We start from the raw sequence: 21,220 nt of genomic DNA, 5'->3' as shown, positions 1-21,220 counted from the left end.
GAAATTCACTCGGGTAATCTCTGTCAATCGTTCTTTATCTGCTTCATTACCTTCTATAGAAGCTCATGGAAATTCATTGGTCTGCGGCGGCAGACGCCCGTTGTTTGGTTTCTGAGCTCAGATTCAAGAGCGGACAGATTCACATGATACACTTCACACACACACACACTTCTTCAGAAATATGAATTGTGTTGAGTGACCCGGACTGAAGGACAGATGAAATCTTTGATCAATCAGACTGAAGTTCAGCAGAAGTGAGGGGTTGGTTTGTGACGGATGCATCAAGTCAAGACTGATTATGCAAATATCAGGGGTTTGCCTTGTGTCAATATGAAAATGTGTTTGCCTTTATTTGCTTAATAAATATTTACAACCAAATTTACTTTGTTTTATATTCAACACAAAAAGTCATTTCAGGAGGTTACGTTGTGTTTTTCAGATTTGGATTTTTATAAACATCGGGCTTTGCTAACTAGCTGTTTACACAGATATTGTGTAAATAAGTGTACAAACAACATTTAGTTTAACAGCAGATTGTGTGTGTGTGTGTGTGTGCACGTGTGTGCGCGTGCATGTGTGTGTACAGTATGTGTGTGGGTGTGTGTTTGTTTGTTTTTATGTGAGTGTGTGTGCGAGCGTGTTTGTGTGTCAAGCATGGATGTGTGCGCGCGTGTTTGTGTGTGTTTGTTTGTATTTGTGCGTGTGTGTGCACGTGTGTGTTAAGCATGTGCGTGCGTGCGTGTGTGTGTGTGTGTGTGCGCATGTTTGTGGGTGCACATATGCGTGTGTGAATCTGGAGAGAATATAAGCCGTCATCAGTACTTCCTCTCAATGGATCTTTGTGGTTTGTGAATTGATTTAAGTTGTTATTGTTCATCACAACCTCAGAAATACTGCCGCCTCCGATCTTTATTTTGTGTCTTTAACCTGACGTGTGTTCACTTTTAGATGACTGTGTAGCTACAAACATGTCAAATCTTTAACTTGAACTTGTTCAACAAGATTCTCTTCAAACGGATGCTTTTTTCTGACTGTATTTGACACGATAGAGAGAACAACAGACTATAACACACAAACATTGATGTCACACACAACATCATCTCTGTGTTAAAGGTGTTCCTGGAGCTCAATTGTGTAAGAAACGTAAAGATCATGCGTTCAATCTCAGGAAACAGACACTGATAGTGATGTAACATTATCACGTATGATAATGTCTCGGTATGAAGTCCATGGAATGATTTTTATGGCTATATTTAAAATGACAAATGATGAGTTGGAAACGTGCCATAAGAATCCTCTTTTCTTGATTCTCTGATCATAACTGTTGATGTGTGAGTTATAGTATGAGATGGTCAAATTATCTAAAAATACAATTTATCAAATAAAATAATTGCACCAGATGGACAAAGGTAACATCTATTATTTTTTCCAACATTCTCTGGGACATTCTACCATTTTCTGTCCTTGAGCTGTTACAGTGAAAATTACATCCAAAAATGTGTAAAAGTGACTGATGTTTGATTTCTGTGAGGTGTTCTGTAAAGGGTCATTCATTAGGTTTATTGTCTAGGACATTTTCTTCTTTATCACAAATCCTGTTCTTGTTATCAGACAAATTGAACCTTCAGCTTTCATAGTTTTGTTATTCTAAATTTTTTTTTTATTTAGAATAAAAACTTTAAGCAAGTTTAATTTATCATTATTCGTATCAATTGATTAAGAACATGAAATTATTACTTCAATTCTACAAAGTTAAATACTATTTTACAAGAGTGCCCATCCTGTCACGTTTACATAAAATGTGTGCAATACGTCTTTGGTTTGACATGATTTGACTGATGTGAAGCTGACACTGATCCAGTTCTGTCATTGAATCATATGATGAAGTGTTGGGTAAGTTACTCTGAAAAAGTTACTAGTTAGTGTCAGCTTCATATCACTAACACTATTCAATAGTGTTATTACTGTACAAATGACTCTCTCCTAAAAGTATTTAATAACTTATTACTAATGACTTTCTATATTCTACATCAACATTGTTTAGTTGAGTTTATCTACATAAAGTACTCTTATTAACTGACTAAAGTATTACAAAGTTTGACATAATTTTGATGTCAACTCCAGTATTAGACACACATATATTACACACATTATTTAGTTTAATAACATCAAAAGTAACTGTAATTAAATGTTTTTAGTAATCCCCACTTTGTCAAGAGAAAAGTAATTAAGTTACAGTAAGTAATTACTTAGAAACTAGTGACACCCAACACTGGATTTTTTTGTATGATGTTTTTTTGAGGAGGACGAGCTAAAGTGTCAGGCTCTGTCACAGTAAATGTACGTTTCTGGTAGAATGTCCCCTCTATGTTAGGCCCGGACGACCTATCGTTTCATATTGTCATGTGACCACAATAATATTGAGACAATTCTGCCTTTGCAGGGCTCAACGCTAAGGGTTATTTCTACTGGCCTGCTCCGATAAGTGATTCAAATTTTTACTGGTCCCACTTTAAAAAAGTAATAAATAAATAAAAAGTATCTAGTTATTTGTTTGTTTGTAATTTATTCCTATGTAATCTCAATAAATAAGGTAATGATATAAAAACTCTTAGCCTAAATGAAATTTCTAATCAGTAAGTATTTCAATAAAAAGTAGTATGTGCAAAAAGCAATAGCACAAGTAAATATAGTCTTCACCATATACATGAAATATAAATGAAACCTTACTAAAGATATTATTTCTCTTCGTCCTCTGTTGTTTGAATGTTATAAACAGAGATGTTTATTATTATGCTGCTGCCCCTTTAAGGGAAGCACGGATGTAATAAACTGATACACGTGCTTTGTTTCCAAACTGTTTCTGTTTACTTTACAAGGATTCTCGCTCTTATGGGCATTATGGCATCATTTTATGTAAATTATATCTCTTAAGAAGATGTGAAAGAGAACTCAATTCAGTATTCCGCGTGTTGTCGTGGAGATGCAGGCAGTGCAAACATCACACACACACACACACACACACACACACAAACACACACATGGCCCGTGAGAACTTAATCCAGTTCACTTTTGTGTGTGTATCTTTTGTAGGTCAGAGGTCATTAGGGAAGGAAGGTTTTAGGAAGGAAGACGACATTTATTTACTATTTCCTGAGAATTGACACCTGTGTCTGTGTTTACAGAATGGTGATGTGTCCTGGTCAGATGATGTAGAAAACATTCGAGGGAGAGCTGAATCCTCCAGAGATTTTGCAAAGGTGAGTAAATGTGTGAAATGTATTTTTGTTGTTTTGAAGTTAATGTAACATTTAATCAAGGGCTTTATGAGTATTATTTCCCATCATTTCAATATAAATATTTTTCTTACACCGTATGTATTGAGAGGCCATGTCTTTACATGAATCCGCAGTGGTGTTCAGTGTTACCATATGTACAAAATTAAAATCTTGTCTTATTGCTTTTATGTGTCGACGGCTGTATTGTGACGTCAGATGAATGTCGGTAATCTCGGTCTTTATTTCTCTCACAGTTATACGAGTTAGACAGTGATCCCCAGAGAAAAGAGTTTCTGGATGATCTCTTCACCTTCATGCAGAAGAGAGGTGAGACCTTTCAAACATTTACACATGATCCAGAATCAGTCTGAGCTGTGTTTCTCTCCTCGTACAGTACATGTGCTCGGCGTGTTTTCTGTTTGTCTTAGAAACAGACGTGTGTGTGATTTATGTGTCATGTCTGAGCTGAAAATCTAGATTCTGTGTTTACTTGTTCTGAACGTTGAAGCCCTTCATGGGCCTCTGAAAGTGTTTGACCAGCAGCATGCTCGCACACGTGAAACACACACACACACACACAGCTGTGTTCTGTATGTCTGTGTGACCTTTGGGGAAGATAAATCCTTTAAAATTCCTTTTAGTCAAGCGAGTAAGAAGTCTTTTGTGGGGTGTTCATGTGTGTGTGTGTTCATGTGTATTTGTTTTTTTCTTTTTTTGTTTGTGTATATACGTGTGTATCTGGTGTGTGTGTGTGTTTGCGCGTGTGTGTATTTGCGTGGGTGTGTATTGTTACCTTTGTCCCAAAGGGAAAATAATCTTGAACTAAGATTGACCTTTTTTTAATCACTAAATGAAAGATTATTTTTCTTACCCCTTTGGCAGAGTTGTTGTTGCTTGTTAAAAGCAAATAATCATTGAAATTTCATATTTTTTTGTCTTAAAACAAGACTTAATTTCTTACATTATTCTGCTCATCGAGAAAATGATTTTTGATTTAGATCTTGATTTAAGAATCTTTATACATTTGTACTGGAAAACAAGACAAAAAGACTAAGAAAGAAAGTCATGTTTTGCAGCGAGATGAGGATCAGAGATGATCGCACATGTTTTTGTTGTGTGACAGGTGTGTTCAGATGTCACTCACAGATCTTTACACACCTCATCATATCATGATGTTTCACAGTACAACAGTATTGTGTCCTCGTCTGTTGATGTGTAAAGAACACTTTGAGACTTGGTCTTGTGATGAACAGGTTTAACTACTTCACTCATTCTGTGAGCACAAATCTTAATGTGACAGTCAGACAGCATATGTCATGATATTCTAGAGAATTGTGTGCTTCTCGATTTATAGCAACACGGCCACACATCTACATAGATACACAATGATGGTCTCTGTGATTTATCTGAGCAGACGGGTGGTGTGCTGGAGACGGGTGGAGTCTCCATCAGCTATATAATCACTTCATCCTCAAGATATTCTTAGACTGGATGTATTTGTGTTTGATTATATGACGAGGTTTAGTGTTCAATGACAATGTCACAGACTGAGAGGCTTTCATTCAGTTTGGTCTTTAAACTACCGCACATGAACCTTTTTTATAAAAACATGTTTGTGTTTATGTTTGTGTGTGTTGTGAGGGTGAACCCTGTGTTGAGGGATTAAATGTGCCTGCAAAGATCATTTTAACCAGCAGTAAAACACCAGGAATGAGTTTTTCACCATGTGCAGACGTGTTTTGGGTCTCCACGAGGAATATAACTTATGCTTACGTGTGTGTGTGTGTGTGTGTTCATGCGCATGCTTGGGTTTGTGTGCACAAGTGTGTGTGTGCGTGTGTTTATGCTTGTTAACTAGTGTGTGTGTATACACTAGTGTATGTGTGCGCGTGTGAACTGTACACTAGTATGTGTATTTGTGTGCTGTAGTGGTTGTGTGCATTTGTGTTTGCGTGCACTTGCGGGTGTGTGTGTGCACGCGTATACACTAGTGCGTGTTGTTGAGATGGATGAGACTGATGTGGTCTGGACGTTATGATGAAGGTGAAGGTTAAAGTGAGAGAGACAGACTGTCATGTGTGGAGGAAGAGCTTGTGTTTCCATGAGGTGTTGATAAGATCTGCGCTCTCTCTCTCTCTCTCTCTCACTCTCTCTCTCTCTCTCTCATTCTCTCTCTCTCTCTCTCTCTCATTCTCTCATTCTTCAATCAGGTTCTCAGTTTTCAGCGTGTCAGTGAGTTCTGTAGGATCTTCACTCCTCTGATTTCCTCTCCGTCTTCATCTGTCCTGATGACTCAAGCATCTTTAGGAGCTGAAATGAAGAGTCACATTACACCTTCTCCCCATCTCTCTCTCTCTCTCTCTCTCTCTCTCTCTCTCTCTCTCCCTCTCTCTCTTGAGTGATAGACATCACACTTTTAGTTTCATGCAGATGGAAGTTGATGTTTTTCCTTTATTTTCCATCGCCTCATCTCTTTATGAGACAGGTGGTGGGCTCACTCGATGATGGAAATGTGTCTGGATGGTTTTGTTTGTGATTTTGTTTTTTTCTCGTCAACTGTGACGTGTTTTTGTGTGCATATGGAAATGTTTTCCACAAACGCTCTGGTCTGGGATGTAAACGTCTGCGTCTGTTCATGTTAAAAGGGTTAAAAAGAAACAGTTGACAGTTTATATGATGATGAAGCCGTGTGCCGTGTGACATTATTCTGCATGTTAAACAGATTTAATGAGGTGGAACGTGTTGTGTTTTCAGTCGGGTCCTCTTTTTGTTGCATGTAAATGTGCAGCAGGTATGTTGGTATGCACGTACACGTCTGTAGAATTTGTCGTGTCGTGTGTCAGATGGCATGCGTGACACTAAATATAGCAGATTCTGTGCAATCATTGAGTGTTAACGTCCCTGACCTGTCATTAAAAATACAACAGACCTGACGCTGATAGTGTAGATCACATATTACAGTAGAGAGAGAGAGAGAGAGATTCTACGATTCTCGACTACCACTTTTGGAGTCGATGGAATCGACACTTCGACTCCATTTACTGCCATTCAATAGCAAGTAGATCTATGAATATAAAATAAAAGTTTTTGTGCTGTCAGACCAGTTACTCCTTCTGGTCCTAAACCGATGAGGTTTTCCAAGAACACACAGCGCATGGACAAGACGGCCCAGGTCTAACTGTAGCTATAGACTTATGGTAAAGCTAATACATTTCCTTTCCTTTATTATTTTTATCATTTTTATATTCTATTGATTTTGGAGAGTTACACAAATGAAAATGTTTTCTACTTTAAGACACTGCGTTTCATTGTTTTGAATTGAGGCTCCGTAAATGTGTTCTAAACAATCTAGCGGAAAAAAGCAATTACGCAACATTCAGGGGGGTCCCAAAGTGGACACATTTATGAGTGAAAAGGAAAATGAGTGGGCGTGGCTTGCATTTTTCACTGCGAATTGATTGGATGTGTTAAAACAGCTGTTGTATTGATTTTGAAATGTACCTTACAGTTTAAGGGGAGGAGTTAACAGATGCTTCTCCCAAACTGACAAATTTTCATCATTTCAAACGGATGGTCATTTCAGGGCGGAAGTGCATTTTCAGATTTTAACTGAAGATTATGAGTGAACATGAATTTTACAGAGGGAATGACCCACATTTATAAGATATTTACTATAAACACTGCAATATTTCATGAAAATGTCATTTTTTATTTCACTGGGACTTTAAATGGCTCCAAACTACAGGAACCATTCAACAAATTGTATATTTAATAAAATGAACATACAACAAAATTCAACAAATTGTTTATTTAATTCAATTATTATACAATAAAATAATAGTACAAATTAACAATAACATCAATTAAATCAAATATAAATAGTAATAAATAATTTTTTCCATATCATGAAGTTTACCTGAGTGAAACAACTGAAAAATCTTAGGGCGGGACTTGATTTCGTCCACCGAGAACTGATTGGTTCGTTGAAAGTTGAAAGATCTCCCAGTTTGCTTTCTGTCAGTCATTGTAGCCCCGCCCTCGCACCATTTCAAAAGGGAAGAGAGGTCGAGAGGGGGGGAGGTTAAGGTTTTTCAATACAGATTACAAGTGAAAATGATCCTTTTTAAATAATAATATGCAATTTAGTAATTTAGTGTTAGCACTTATATACATGTAGCATACATAAAGAAAGTGTAGTTACTGAACTATACTGCACTATAGTTTGCTATAGTAAACTGCAGTTTTTATTTGGTCTCATTTGATTCTATGAAGATATTTTTATTGTGTTATTCTTTTCACCACAATTAAACGCATCCAAGATTCTTCAACTCAGATCCCGTGATCGAACCTTAAACAGAATGTAGGCTGAAGAGAGCGCTGCGCTGGGGCCTCAACCCCCTGACCTCTGACCCCTCTGCCATTAATCACTCTACTCCTGATGGGCCCGTCCCAAAGGGAAAATCAACCCAGCGAGGCGTGATGGGAGGGTTCACCTGGAGCCAATCAGAACGCAGGTTTGCGCGGCACTGGCGCCACCGTAAACTCATGAATTTACTGTTTGTTTAATTCCTGTCAGAGCAGTTTAACAAACACCAGATCTGAACTTCTGTTGACAAAAACAATTCATGACAAACTACATAAAACACAGATTATTTTTAATTAAAAATCTTGCTTTACTAAATATACATATTTATACGTTGACACCATTGAGACGGTAACATGTATCAGAATTTACGAGTGCTTTTCTTAATTCACTGTGTGTGTGTGTGTGCGTGCGTGCGTGTGCGCGTGTGTGCATGTATGTGTGTGCGTATAGGTGCGTGTGTCAGTAATCCCAGGCCGACCTTTAACCTTTGGCGTTGTTTTGATTGGTTGACTCTGTTGCTGTGACATCACTGGTCCGTGTGTGTGTTTGTGTGTCAGGCGAGTCCTTCACTCTTGACTCTTTCTTTATTCATTGGTCGTTCTCACTTCACGTGTGACATCATAAATCCATCTGAGGTGTAGATGAGTGTGGTGACGTGATCCCGGCGTGGTGCTGTTCACCGAGGGAACACTGTGTACTCTTCATATAGAAGTTTAACTCTGATGTACAGATATGTGCTGAAAGATGAATGTACAGCTATCAGAAGTCTGGGGCGGTTCAGGTCAGGGATGTTTGCTGATGTGGGGTGATGTGTGTTTTTCCTCCTGTCGTCTTTTGAAGTCTCTTCTGGGTGAATGTGTGATGTCATGAACTCTCACCTGCACACACACACACACACAGGTTTTTTTATGGGGACATTCCATAGACTTCCGTTGATTTTATATCAGGCTTATAATATATTTTGTCCCCTTAACCTCACACAAACCTCTCTGCATTTTCATATTTTCAATAAATATCAAACTGTATGATTTATGAGCCGTTTTCCTCGTGGGGACCTTAAAAGATGAATATCAGTACACACACACACACACATCTGCTCCTTTCATTCACTGTTTGAATACAATAATAAATAAAGCGTCACACAAATTGTTTATGTGAAAAACTAAATCACATCGATGCAGATCAGACTTGATGAGGTCGTGTGTTACTGTGATTTGACCTCAGTTATGAGTGTGATGATGATGATGATGATGATGAAGATGTTTTCTGTGTAGGGACTCCAGTGAACAGAATTCCCATCATGGCGAAGCAGGTGCTGGATCTCTACATGCTTTATAAACTGGTGACTGAGAAGGGAGGACTGGTGGAGGTTATAAACAAGAAGATCTGGAGAGAGATCACTAAGGGTCTCAACCTGCCCACCTCCATCACCAGCGCTGCATTCACACTCCGAACACAGTACGACACACACACACACACACACACACACTCTTGTCATTGAGTCTCACACTAATTCGCCTGAAGGATATATTGATGTATTGATTGATATGGATTTACTGTGGTATTTGGGGGGAATGAGTACTGAGGCTCTATCTTTCTCTCTCTCTCTCACTCTCTCTCTTTCACACACTCATGTTTTCTCTCTCTGTCTCTCTCTCTCTCTGTCTCTCTCTCTCTCTCTCTCTCTCTCTCTCTCTCTCTCTCTCTTTCACACACTCATGTTTTCTCTCTCTGTCTCTCTCTCTCTCTCTCTCTCTCTCTCTCTCTTTCACACACTCACCTTTTCTTTCTCTCTCTCTCTCTCTCTCTTTCACACACTCACGTTCTCTCTCTCTCTCTCTCTCTCTCTCTCTCTCTCTCTCTTCACACAATCACTTTTCTCTCTCTCTCTCTCTCTCTCTCTCTCTTTCACACGCTCACCTTTTCTCTCTCTCTCTTTCACACAATCACTTTTTCTCTCTCTCTCTCTCTCTCTCTCGCTCTCTCTCTCTCTTTCACACACTCACCTTTTCTCTCTCTCTCTCTCTCTCTCTCTCTCTCTCTCTCTCTTTCACACACTCACCTTTTCTCTCTCTCTCTCTCTCTCTCTCTCTTTCACACACTCACTTTTTAACTCTCTCTCTCGCTCTCTCTCTCTCTTTCACACACTCACCTTTTCTTTCTCTCTCTCTCTCTCTCTCTCTCTCTCTCTTTCACACACTCACTTTTTCTCTATCTCTCGCTCTCTCTCTCTCTTTCAAACAAACACCTTTTCTTTCTCTCTCTCTCTCTCTCTCGCTCTCTCGCTCTCTCTCTCTTTCACACACTCACCTTTTCTCTCTCTCTCTCTCTCTCTCTCTCTCGCTCTCTCTCTTTCACACACTCACCTTTTCTCTCTCTCTCTCTCTCTCTCTGAGTGAATGCTGGAAGCGAGTGGAAGGAGTCGTTTGGTGTGAGTGAGAGTATTTCGCTGTTGAAGTGAATCTTATCTTTTCTTTTCCGTTTTTATTAATATTTTTCAGCTAGTGTAGGTAGGGTAATAAGGTGTAACATTACTGACTTCGGTCAGCGTGGTGGGGTAATGGGGTCGGATGTGAGAGATTTCTCGCGGCTGACGCTCGGGCATGGTTGCAAATGTATGCCCGACGCCGCGGTATCTGTGGAGGATTGTCTGATAGCCGTGAGTGCGGCGGTCGGAGGCGCTCATATCAGATCGGCCTCCCGCATGAATAAGGCCATTGTAATATTTTTGAGTGAAAGTCAAATGGTGGATGATCTAATTGAATCTGGATTAATAATCAAAGATACTTTTGTACCCGTTTTGCCTTTATCAAGCCCATCGAAAAAAGTTGTGTTATCAAATGTCCCCCCGTTTGTAAAAAACGAACGTTTAGAGCAAATACTCCAGAGGTATGGAAAAATAGTGAGTCCTATAAAAATGATTCCGCTTGGATGTAAAAACCCCCAAATTAAGCATGTTATGTCTTTCCGCCGTCAGGCTTTCATGATCTTAAATCCTCAGAGCGATTCATTAAATCTGTCAGTTAAACTAAACATTGATGGCAAGGATTACACTATATTCATTAGCTCTGATTCTATGAGATGTTTTATCTGTGGTGCTTTTGGACACATCAGGCAAACATGCCCGAATCGGGACAGGCCGGCGGTGTCTGATGTGACTCGAGCTGCTGAGGCGGAGAACAGTGAGCGAGTGACGGGCGAGGATGCCGCTGCGGCCGCTGTGGCTTCACAACCCCAGCCGGCTGATGCGCTTTCCGCGCCGGGTGATTCACCCGAGGAGAGACCGGGGCAGGTTCCCTCTAAAGACGGCCTAAAGGCTGCTGAAGAGGCGCCTGGGCCGAGTCATATCCCCGCTGTACCGCCGGCAGATGTTAGCCGAGTACTCTCGCAGCCTGTGCCCGAGACCGAGGCGCTTAATAGAAAAGAAAAAAGGAAACTTGACAAAACTGTTACCGAAACCACCGATGACTTATTAAAGCAAAGCCAAGAGGATATCTCATCTCAGGAGCTAATGGATTTAGAGTCACAAAATGAAGATTTGGACAATGAATATGAGGATATTGAGACCACTGAAAATGACACCATGTATTCAGAATTGGCTTCTGGAGGTAAGATCATATTTTACTCTGTACAGCAAATTAATACATTTCTTGATGCTACGAAGGGGCATCGTAAACCCAAAATACAGTCATATTTTCCAGATTTAAAACTGTTTCTGGCGTCCTGTACTTTGGCTATGAAAAAGGCCACGTATGATGAGCTTGATAAACCCAAACGGTACCGTCTTAAGAAGCTGCTGAGTAATGTTAGAAGCTCTTTGAATTTACATGGCAAAAAATGAATTCTGTATATTCATCTCAGGCGTACTTCTGTGTACTGTTATTTCTCAGTGTTTATTCCATTTTATTTGTCATGGCACCGTTGAGACTTGGCTCTTTAAATATCAATGGGTGTCGTGATGCTGTTAAACGGACCAATCTTTTTGATTATTTAATGCTAAAGAGCATTAGTGTAGTTTTTCTTCAAGAAACACACACTGATGTTAATAATCAGATACAGTGGTTGAGTGAGTGGAAGGGGCAGGCTATACTGAGTCATGGCTCCAGTGTGAGTGCAGGGGTTGCAATACTAATGGCACCTGAGATTAAAGGTCAACCTATAAATGTTGTTGAGATGATTTCTGGTCGCCTGCTGAGAGTCGATACAACAATTCAAGGGGTCAACTTTTCTTTTATCAATGTTTATGCTCCTAACACTGGGCCAGAACGCATTTCTTTTTTTGATGAGCTTAAGACTGTATTAAGTAATGTTCCTCATGATAGGATTATTGTTCTTGCTGGGGATTTTAATTGCACTTTGGATCACACTTTAGATAGGAACCATGCTGAACCCCACAGTCAATCAGCTGATGTGCTTAGGGCTTTGATCACATACCATGATCTTGTAGATGTTTGGAGGGAATCTTTCCCCCAGGTTAAACAATACACCTGGCTGAGAATGAACTCAAATATGATATCTGGTGCAAGGCTAGATAGAATTTATGTGCAGAAAACTGCTAGAGATAAGTTCTTTAATAGCAGTATTTTCCCCACGGCTTTATCAGATCATCATTTTCTGTCTGTTAGCGTCACCACTGCACAGAGCACCTTTAAACACCCTTATTGGAAATTTAATTGTAGGCTATTGCAAGACCACATCTTTGTGCACTCTTTCACGTTTTTCTGGGAGGTCTGGAGAGAGAGAAAAACGCAATATAAGTCTCTGAGCCAGTGGTGGGACATTGGCAAAATCCAAATTAAAATGTTTTGTCAGAGATATTCTGCATACAACAAAAGTATACTAGATGAGAAGATGACCCAAATTGAACAAGAAATCCTTCAACTCAACTTTGAAGGAGACCATGTGGATACTACAGAAGCCTTGGAACGAAATAGGCGTCTGCTCCGGAATCTGTTCGAGGATAGAGCCCAGGAGACACTGCTTCGAGCAAGATTTTTAAATTTTAATAACATAGATGCCCCAACATCCTTTTTTTTCAATCTGGAGAGGAAGACGGTGGATAAGAAAACCCTGAACTGTTTGAAACTGCCGGAAGGGGGAAAAGTTACTGATGAAAATGACATCAAATCACACGCACTTCGTTTTTATGAGGATCTTTATCGGGCTGAACCCTGTGACAAGGAGATGACGGACCTTCTCCTTCAGGATTTACCTCAGCTTTCAAAAGAGGAGAAATCTAAGCTTGATAAACTGTTGACTTTTGATGAAGTATCTTTAGCTGCTCAAGAACTGTCATCAGGTAAAGCCCCGGGTTTGGATGGATTAAATGCTGATTTTTATACTCGCTTTTGGCCAGTCATTGGAAAGGATTTGTTTTCGGTGTTCATGGAGAGCATTAATAGAGGTACACTACCTGTGAGCCTACGGAGAGCTGTGATCACCCTACTACCAAAGAAGGGCGATCTTGAAGACATCAGATGTTGGCGCCCCGTATCATTACTCGGAACAGATTATAAAATACTCTCTAAGGCTTTAACCAACAAGTTTAAACTTTATATTTCTTCTGTGATTCATACTGACCAGTCATATTGCATCCCAGAACGAACTATATTTGATAATCTGTTTTTGATTCGAGACATGATCTCTTTTGCCAGAGCACATAAGCTCGACATTGGTTTTGTCTCCTTGGACCAAGAGAAGGCCTTTGATCGGGTTGATCATGACTTTCTTTTTAAGTGTCTTAAAGCGTTTGGATTTGGTCCGTCTTTTATTGCTTATGTCAAACTGCTGTACACAGATATTTATAGCATACTAAAAATTAATGACTCCCTTACGAGACCATTTATAGTAAGCAGAGGTATACGACAAGGGTGTGGTCTCTCAGGTATTTTGTATGCTGTTGCCATTGAACCACTACTGGTAGCTCTAAGAAACAAGCTGGGTGGTGTATCAATAGCGTGCCCAATAACCTCAAATTCAGTGACTGTGAGACTTAGTGCCTACGCTGATGATGTCACTGTTGTTATCAGATCAGCTGAGGATGTTAAGGAATTGAGAGAATCTCTTGAGGCCTACCAGAAAGCCTCCTCCTCTCGGATAAACTGGCAAAAGAGTGCTTCTTTCTTACTGGGTGACTGGGAAGGTAGAGGCCCTCCTGTACTTCCTCAGCACTGCTCCTGGTGCTTGGAGGGGTTCAAAGTGCTGGGAGTTTTTCTTGGGACAGATCATTATAATCTGAAGAACTGGGAGGATATTGTTGAAAAAGTATGTGGACGTTTGCAAAGATGGAGATGGATTCTGTCTCAGCTGTCATACAGGGGAAGGGTGCTTATTGTCAATAACCTAGCAGCCTCTATGTTGTGGCATCGCCTTAATGTTCTGGACCCACCAAAAGGGTTGTTAAAAAAATTGCAGAAGACTTTTGTGGATTTTTTCTGGGACGGGTACCACTGGCTTCCCCCTGCGATCCTTTATCTGTCGGTTGCCGAAGGTGGTCAGGGGCTGATTGATTTAGCAGCCAAGGTGAAAGCTATGAGGCTAAAGACAGCTCAAAACCTACTTTACCCAGTGGAATTCAAACCATGGGTGGCTTTCGGTCTGACTTTGCTTAGAACTTTTGGTGGGTTCGGTCTTGATAGACAGCTTTTTTTAATGTCCTATCACGGTGATGGTTACTCATCTGATATAAATTTCTATGCTTCTATTCTAAATTCCTGGTCCGTTTTTAAGCTACTTCGTCAGGAAAACCATCATTTCGGTCTTGATGAACCACTGTTTTTTAACTCTTTTTTAAGTGGTAATACTTGCACATCCAAGACAATTATTAAAACCTTCATGGACGAAGGGTTGACTAAAGTTTCTGATTTAATTGACATTTCATCTAAAACATGGAGGTCAATGGTAGACATTTGTAATCAAACAGGTTTTAGGTCAGTCAGAACCATTGAGCGGTTTGTAAGTGTTTTGAAAGCAGCTTTTCCTTCAACACTCCGCTTGTTTGTAAGCAGTTTTCTGTCTGGGGGTCCTTCCATGGTTTCCTTCCCAAAGCTTATTGTTTCTCCAAGGATTTTTACGGCAGATGATCGGGCTGGAAAACTGCTGACATTTGCTAGGCTACTAGAAGTTGATTTTCAGGTTGCTGGTAAAAGAGACCTCTATCAGATTTGCATTAAAGCTGATTATTTTGATGTCATCCAAAACAGATGTGACACAAAATGGAGAGAATTTTTAAATGTTTCCTCGGATATCTCTCCTTCTTGGAGGATTTTCTACAAGGGTCCTCTTCCTAAACGGTCAGGAGATTTACAGTGGAGGATAATGCATTGTGCGTTGCCCACCAACACTCACGTCTCCAAGTTTAATGCAGATGTTTCATCAGGTTGCCCTTTCTGTCCTGCATTGGAATCTGTTTTCCATGTTTTCACAGAGTGTTTTAGACTGGTATCGCTATTTACTCTGTTAGAAAGATTAATCTGTAATTTGGGTTTTGTTTTTAACAAGGTACTTTTTGTTTTTGGGTGCAAGTACTCACGAGCATACATACGACAGTGTACTGTGGCTAACTTCATTACTGGGCAAGCCAAACTAGCCATATGGAAGTCTGGCAGGCTAGCTGCTGAATGGCGAAACGTGGATGTTCTTAAATTATTTACTGCTTTGGTGGAATCAAGAATAAGGGTGGAGCACAGATTTTTTCAAATGACTAATAACTTGCTTGAATTTGAATTCAAATGGTGTGTAAATGGTGCTATAGTGTCACTTTGTGAAGATGGAGAGATATTGTTTCATTGGTGATGTTCAAAGTGTTTTTTTTCTTCCTTTTAATATATATATATATATATATATATATATATATATATATATATATATTACTTTTAATTCAATTATTTATGCATTTTATATGTTTATTTTCCTTCCATTCTTCCCCTTTGATGTCTTTTGAATAGATTGTTTTGTGATAAGTAAGACAACACAAATGCTAATAGATGGTTTAATAAAGTGTGTGTAAAGTCAAAGTCTCTCTCTCTCTCTCTCTCTCTCTCTCTCTCTCTTTCACACACTTACCTTTTCTCTCTCTCTCTCTCTCTCTCTCTCTCTCTCTCTCTCTCTCTCTCTCTCTCTCTCTCTCTCTCTCTCTCTCTCTCTCTCTCTCTCTCTCTCTCTCTCTCTCTCTGTCTCTCTCTCTCTCTCTCTCTTTCACACACTCACCTTTTCTTTCTCTCTCTCTCTCTCTTTCACACACTCACGTTCTCTCTCTCTCTCTCTCTCTCTCTCTCTCTCTCTTTCACACAATAACTTTTCTCTCTCTCTCTCTCTCTCTCTCTCTCTCTCTCTCTCTCTCTTTCACACGCTCACCTTTTCTCTCTCTCTCTTTCACACAATCACTTTTTCTCTCTCTCTCTCTCTCTCGCTCTCTCTCTCTCTTTCACACACTCACCTTTTCTCTCTCTCTCTCTCTCTTTCACACACTCACCTTTTCTCTCTCTCTCTCTCTCTCTCTCTCTCTCTCTCTCTCTCTTTCACACACTCACTTTTTAACTCTCTCTCTCGCTCTCTCTTTCACACACTCACCTTTTCTTTCTCTCTCTCTCTCTCTCTCTCTCTTTCACACACTCACTTTTTCTCTATCTCTCGCTCTCTCTCTCTCTTTCAAACACACACCTTTTCTTTCTCTCTCTCTCTCTCTCTCTCTCTCTCTCTCTCTCTCTCTCGCTCTCTCTCTCTTTCACACACTCACCTTTTCTCTCTCTCTCTCTCTCTCTCTCGCTCTCTCTCTTTCACACACTCACCTTTTCTTTCTCTCTCTCTCTCTCTCTCTCTCTCTTTCCCTTTCTCTCTCTCTTTCACACACTCTGTTTTTCTCTCTCTCTCTCTCTCTCTCTCTCTCTTTCTCGCTCTCTCTCATACACTCACTTTTTCTCTCTTTCTCTCTCTCTTTCTCTCTCTCTCTCTCTCTCTCTTTCCCTTTCTCTCTCTCTCTTTCCCTTTCTCTCTCTCTCTCTTTCCCTCTCTCTCTCTCTCTCTCTCTCTCTCTCTCACACTCACTTTTTCTCTCTCTCAATTTAAGTTTTTTAAATTTCAAGGTATTTTATTGCCATGATTCTGCCAAAGCATTGAACATGTAACAAAAGAGATACAATAAGTATAATCAAATTAAAATAAGTTGCTAAGTAAGAGATAAAATAGAATAAAATATGAATATAAAATCTCTCTCATGACACATTTGACCTGCAGCATCTTCAGCATTGGTGTCTTGTCAGCTGTCACTCATGTCAGTTGTTGTGTTGACTCGGTTCTGACAAAAATAGAGATCCCGATTATTCAACACGATTACTCATTTACTTTTATTTAGAAGCTTTTAATCTGTGGATTCAACTGAAAAAGAAATGTAAAGAAATAGCACAGCTGAACCGCTGTACAGGAAACAGCCCTTGTGTTAATGTTGTGTTGATGTTGTATTGATGTTGTGTTAATGTTGTGTTGATGTTTTCTTCTGTGACAGATACATGAAGTATCTTTACCCATTTGAGTGTGAGCGGAAAGCTCTGAGTTCTCCCACCGAGCTTCAGACGGCCATCGACAGTAACCGGCGTGAGGGCCGTCGACCCAGCTACAGTAACAGCCTGTTCCGCTTTAGCCCCTCCCCCAGCTCCGCCCATCACATCCTCTCCCCACCCACAATGCATCTGTCAGCTCTGAGTATGGGGGCTGCGGGGAACTCAAATGGCCTCCAGACGTCTCCGGGGTCGACACTGAAGAAAGGACTCGGTCAGTGACTAATCCATTCTGAGGTTTTGTGTTGTTTTAAAAGAACTGATGTGAATGATTCATGTTCTCATGATGAGCAGTGTTTACACACAGACTGTGATCATTCTCTTATGACTGTTGTTCAGTTGTTGTATTGTGTGTGTTGGAGCGCCTCCTGTACACATCTACATGAAGTGCAGCTTCACTCACTATACACTTCAGTGATTTGAAACATTGTGTGATTATGACATGAATACGTCTGTGAGCTCACCAAACATATCAGAGACACAAACAGAATATTTGAAGATAACTCTGTTTCAAAATAATGTCAAACAACATGTCTTTATTTGCATTCCAATTAATATCAATCAAACTGCAGTTGGTAACTGCATAATAACTCAAAAAACATGATTTGTGAAAAGTGATCTCATTTTGGACACAAAGTCTTCATGTGAAGGGTGTGTGTTTGTCTTTCTGTGGAACAGAACACATCTTCATCTGCATCATTTTTATGTGTTTGACAGAAGATTAGTTTGTTCTGATGTAAAGTTTGTCTCCTGTAGAGGACGCTGTTCCCTCTCTGTTGGCCGGGCGATCGTCCCTGTCTATGGCTCTGGGTCAGCAGCATTCGGGTCTGGCGCGAGCCGCCATGCTGGAGCAGCTCAGAGAGAAACTGGAGACGGAAGCACCCGAGAGAAAGATGCTACGACTGGCCGAGGAGCAGCAGAGGCGTCTGCATCAAGCCCTTCAGCAAAACCTGCTCGCTATGACATCACACATACCCATGAACCTGCGTCTGCCAGCTCCGCCCCACGGTCAGAGCCTGTCTCTTTGTGTGTGTGTGTGTGTGTGCGTGTGTGTGTGTCTCTCTATGTGTGTCTCTCTATGTGTGTGTGTGTGTGTTACTGATGCGGTTGTTTTGTCGTGCAGTGGATGAGAAGCGTGATCTGTCCATCAGCATTTCTTCTTCTGGAGCTGCTGGCATCAGCATGTCTGTGGAGGTCAACGGCATCATTTACTCAGGTGAGCGAGGGCCCTACATAGACGTCATCTTTAAGTGTAATAGTGTAGTGTTCTGAGGGCCCACATCCACATCTGTCTCTGTGTCACAGGAACTCTATTTGCACAGAAGTCAGCAGCCGCGGGTGTGAATGTGTCTCTTGGTGCTACAGCGCCGCCTTCTGGACCCACTGGGCTGTTTTCCTTCCCTATCCCCGCCCCCGGCCAAAGCCCCGCTTCCTCCTCTAATGGGCGGAGCACCAGTGGCTCCCCATAACCCATCTGATTCAGCGACCGCCCACTACCTCACTTCTCCTGTCAGCTGTGACTCTCCAACACATTAAGAACACACCTGTGATGTAAAAAGTGCACTAACACACAGACGCACACTGATGTGAAAACTCAACGAAACACACACTGAACAGATGATTTCCATCACCAGAATGATTTTCATGCGTCTGTTGTGTTTGTGTGTCAGACTGAATGTGTTCAATGCTCAATACAATCACGACATTCAGCCAAACGCTGACTTAAAGATTTTTATTCAGATAAAGTTTGTGTGTGTGTTTTGCAATTTATTGTCTTTTATATATACCTCAACATTTCAACTGAATCTCACCTCATGATTTTTTGACTTTTAGTTTTTTTTAAATGGTCAGATTTGATTTGATTCAGGAAGACGGGATGCGGTCACTTACTGTTCCATGCATTCAGGTCTCTGTCAACCTGCTGACAGTGAGATCACACTCACTGAGGCGCCATCCTTCAGAAATCACACAAAGTTTTATAAACGTTTTTGTAATAATATCAGTCGCTGTGTGTCTCAGAAGTTAGACCCACGTTCGGTGCGTCTCATAAAAACATTTCATCTCAAACTCAACTTCACAGGGAAATTATATTTCAGCAGATTCTCTACAGTATAAATCACAAAGCAATATTTGATCATCTCAGTTATGAGAATGTGTAAAGATCTGTAAAAATTGTGGTAAATGAGTTTCATTTCCATGCGCGAAATGTAATTTCTCTCTCATTTTGTCGTGTAATGTGAATGTTGTGATGAGATTCATCCATCACAAGCGAAGCAGAATGTGATGTGTTTTATATCACATGATTTTTACCGGCTCTTATGATCTTATTCTTTGTTTGTTTTATATGACGTATGGCCAGTAAATTCTGATGAATGCTTCTGTCAGGTCCTGATGTTTTGTTTCTTGCTCTTCATATGTGAAGCATCTCTCTCTCGCGTTCATGAGAGAATCAGTTCATCAATGTGATGATTTGCATTTGTACAATCAGATGTTTTAACCCTCTCAACCAAACTGAACCTGCCTTGTGTTTTTATACGGCTAGTTTTCCAAAGATCATCACAGACGCTCCGTTAAACTGGTGTTGATTTCAGACATTGATGTTCAGGTGGACGGAGGGTTTGTGACTTCACAGGAATTATCACTGATGATGTCATCAGTCATGTGACCAAGCAATGATGACTGTATGCCTTTCAGAAACTTCACGTCTATAAACGGCACATGTGTTTGTCTGCTGCCGTCTGTGAGAATGTGAAGTGTTGTGTAGTGTTCTCGTCTTATTTTGCCCCGAGTACAAATATCTAAAGACACGTGTACTTGAGAACTACATTTACATTTGTGTTACATTTATTCATTTGGCAGATACTTTTATCCACAACACGCTAAACAGTACAAAGTGACATATTTACAAATAAAATTATATGTTTTACCTCTTGAACTTATCAAAATGAATAAAGCTTGTACTTAAAACAACAAACCTTTTATATAATGCTTCATAAAAACATTTATTTAAAAACACACTAGAATAAACTTTAAAGCATTGATTTTGTCATTTTGCTTCTCAGCTTGATGTGACTTAATTTAAAAAAGGAAAAAAATACTGAAAAGAGACTTTTTGCTGACCAGTATGCTAGAAAAAACTTTTGACAGGTCATCTCTCTCTCTCTCTCTCTCTCGCTTTTCCCATGAGATTTTCTCGTGTGGTTTATATCACTGAACTGAAACTCATGTTCAGCATTAGTAATGAGAATGGGTAAAGTAATGTTGTTATTATGTTTAAATCAGCTTTATTTTCTTTATGCAGATGCCTTAATCTTCTTTTGACTTTAAGGTGAAAATGTGCGTCTGTCTACGAGAGTCCAGATGTTTAGTTTTAAATGATTATCATGATTGTCTGTGTCTGTGTGAAATCTGATGTTGATGTGAAAGCGATCAGTTGTGTTTTTGTTGTTGTTGTTATGTGTGTTTCACTCAGGAAGTCTCTTCAGATTATTCTTCATTACCTCATTTCACTTCAGTTTTGTTATTTTCAGTTTTTGTTTGTTAAGAGATGTACAGTTCATCACTGAATACATGTCCAGTGGGCTTGTGCATATTTTTGTACGGTTATAATGTTACGATGACCACAATATTACTGATGTTGTAAAAACAATGGTGTGATGTGAATGTGACACATGGAGTTTTGTTGGCGGCTCTCAGGGTTTTAAACATGTACGGGAAGATAAAGTTGTATCTCTTAATCTGTGAGCTTGACTCTGTGTTTAATTTTCTTATTGTGCTTTTAAACCTTTATAGATGAGAATTCAATCTGACATGTTTACTGTCATGTTGTTTCAAACGTATGTGACTAAACCGAAGAAGATGACTCATTTGTTATATGAATGATTTATGTTTTGAACAGAAGCAGTCATAGTGTGCGGGTTTGGATCGACATGATGGTGGATTAATGAAATTTGGGGCTTTTAAGGAAATTGTTTTTCACTTTGGCAGTGAACACATCAGAAAGAACTGCCAGCATTCTGTAA

General features: G+C 39.9%; 1 protein-coding gene across 1 annotated transcript in view; it reads left to right on the top strand.

Moving 5' to 3' along the window:
- si:dkey-205h23.1 (AT-rich interactive domain-containing protein 3B) overlaps positions 1 to 21,138 on the top strand; it is a 30,077-nt gene extending 8,939 nt beyond the window's left edge. The window contains exons 3-9 of the mRNA XM_056766785.1: positions 3,186 to 3,260; positions 3,533 to 3,605; positions 8,919 to 9,102; positions 17,147 to 17,412; positions 17,955 to 18,206; positions 18,322 to 18,414; positions 18,504 to 21,138. Of these exons, the coding sequence (XP_056622763.1) occupies positions 3,186 to 3,260; positions 3,533 to 3,605; positions 8,919 to 9,102; positions 17,147 to 17,412; positions 17,955 to 18,206; positions 18,322 to 18,414; positions 18,504 to 18,667 (1,107 nt within the window). The 3' untranslated portion in view covers positions 18,668 to 21,138. The remainder of the gene's footprint in view (positions 1 to 3,185; positions 3,261 to 3,532; positions 3,606 to 8,918; positions 9,103 to 17,146; positions 17,413 to 17,954; positions 18,207 to 18,321; positions 18,415 to 18,503) is intronic.
- Positions 21,139 to 21,220: the final 82 nt, after the last annotated feature.

The sequence above is a fragment of the Triplophysa dalaica genome, chromosome 14, assembly GCF_015846415.1.
Source record: "Triplophysa dalaica isolate WHDGS20190420 chromosome 14, ASM1584641v1, whole genome shotgun sequence".
Lineage (NCBI taxonomy): Eukaryota > Metazoa > Chordata > Actinopteri > Cypriniformes > Nemacheilidae > Triplophysa > Triplophysa dalaica.
The sequence above is the reverse complement of the archived record's forward strand: the minus strand, read 5'-3'. Positions and strand labels throughout refer to the sequence as shown.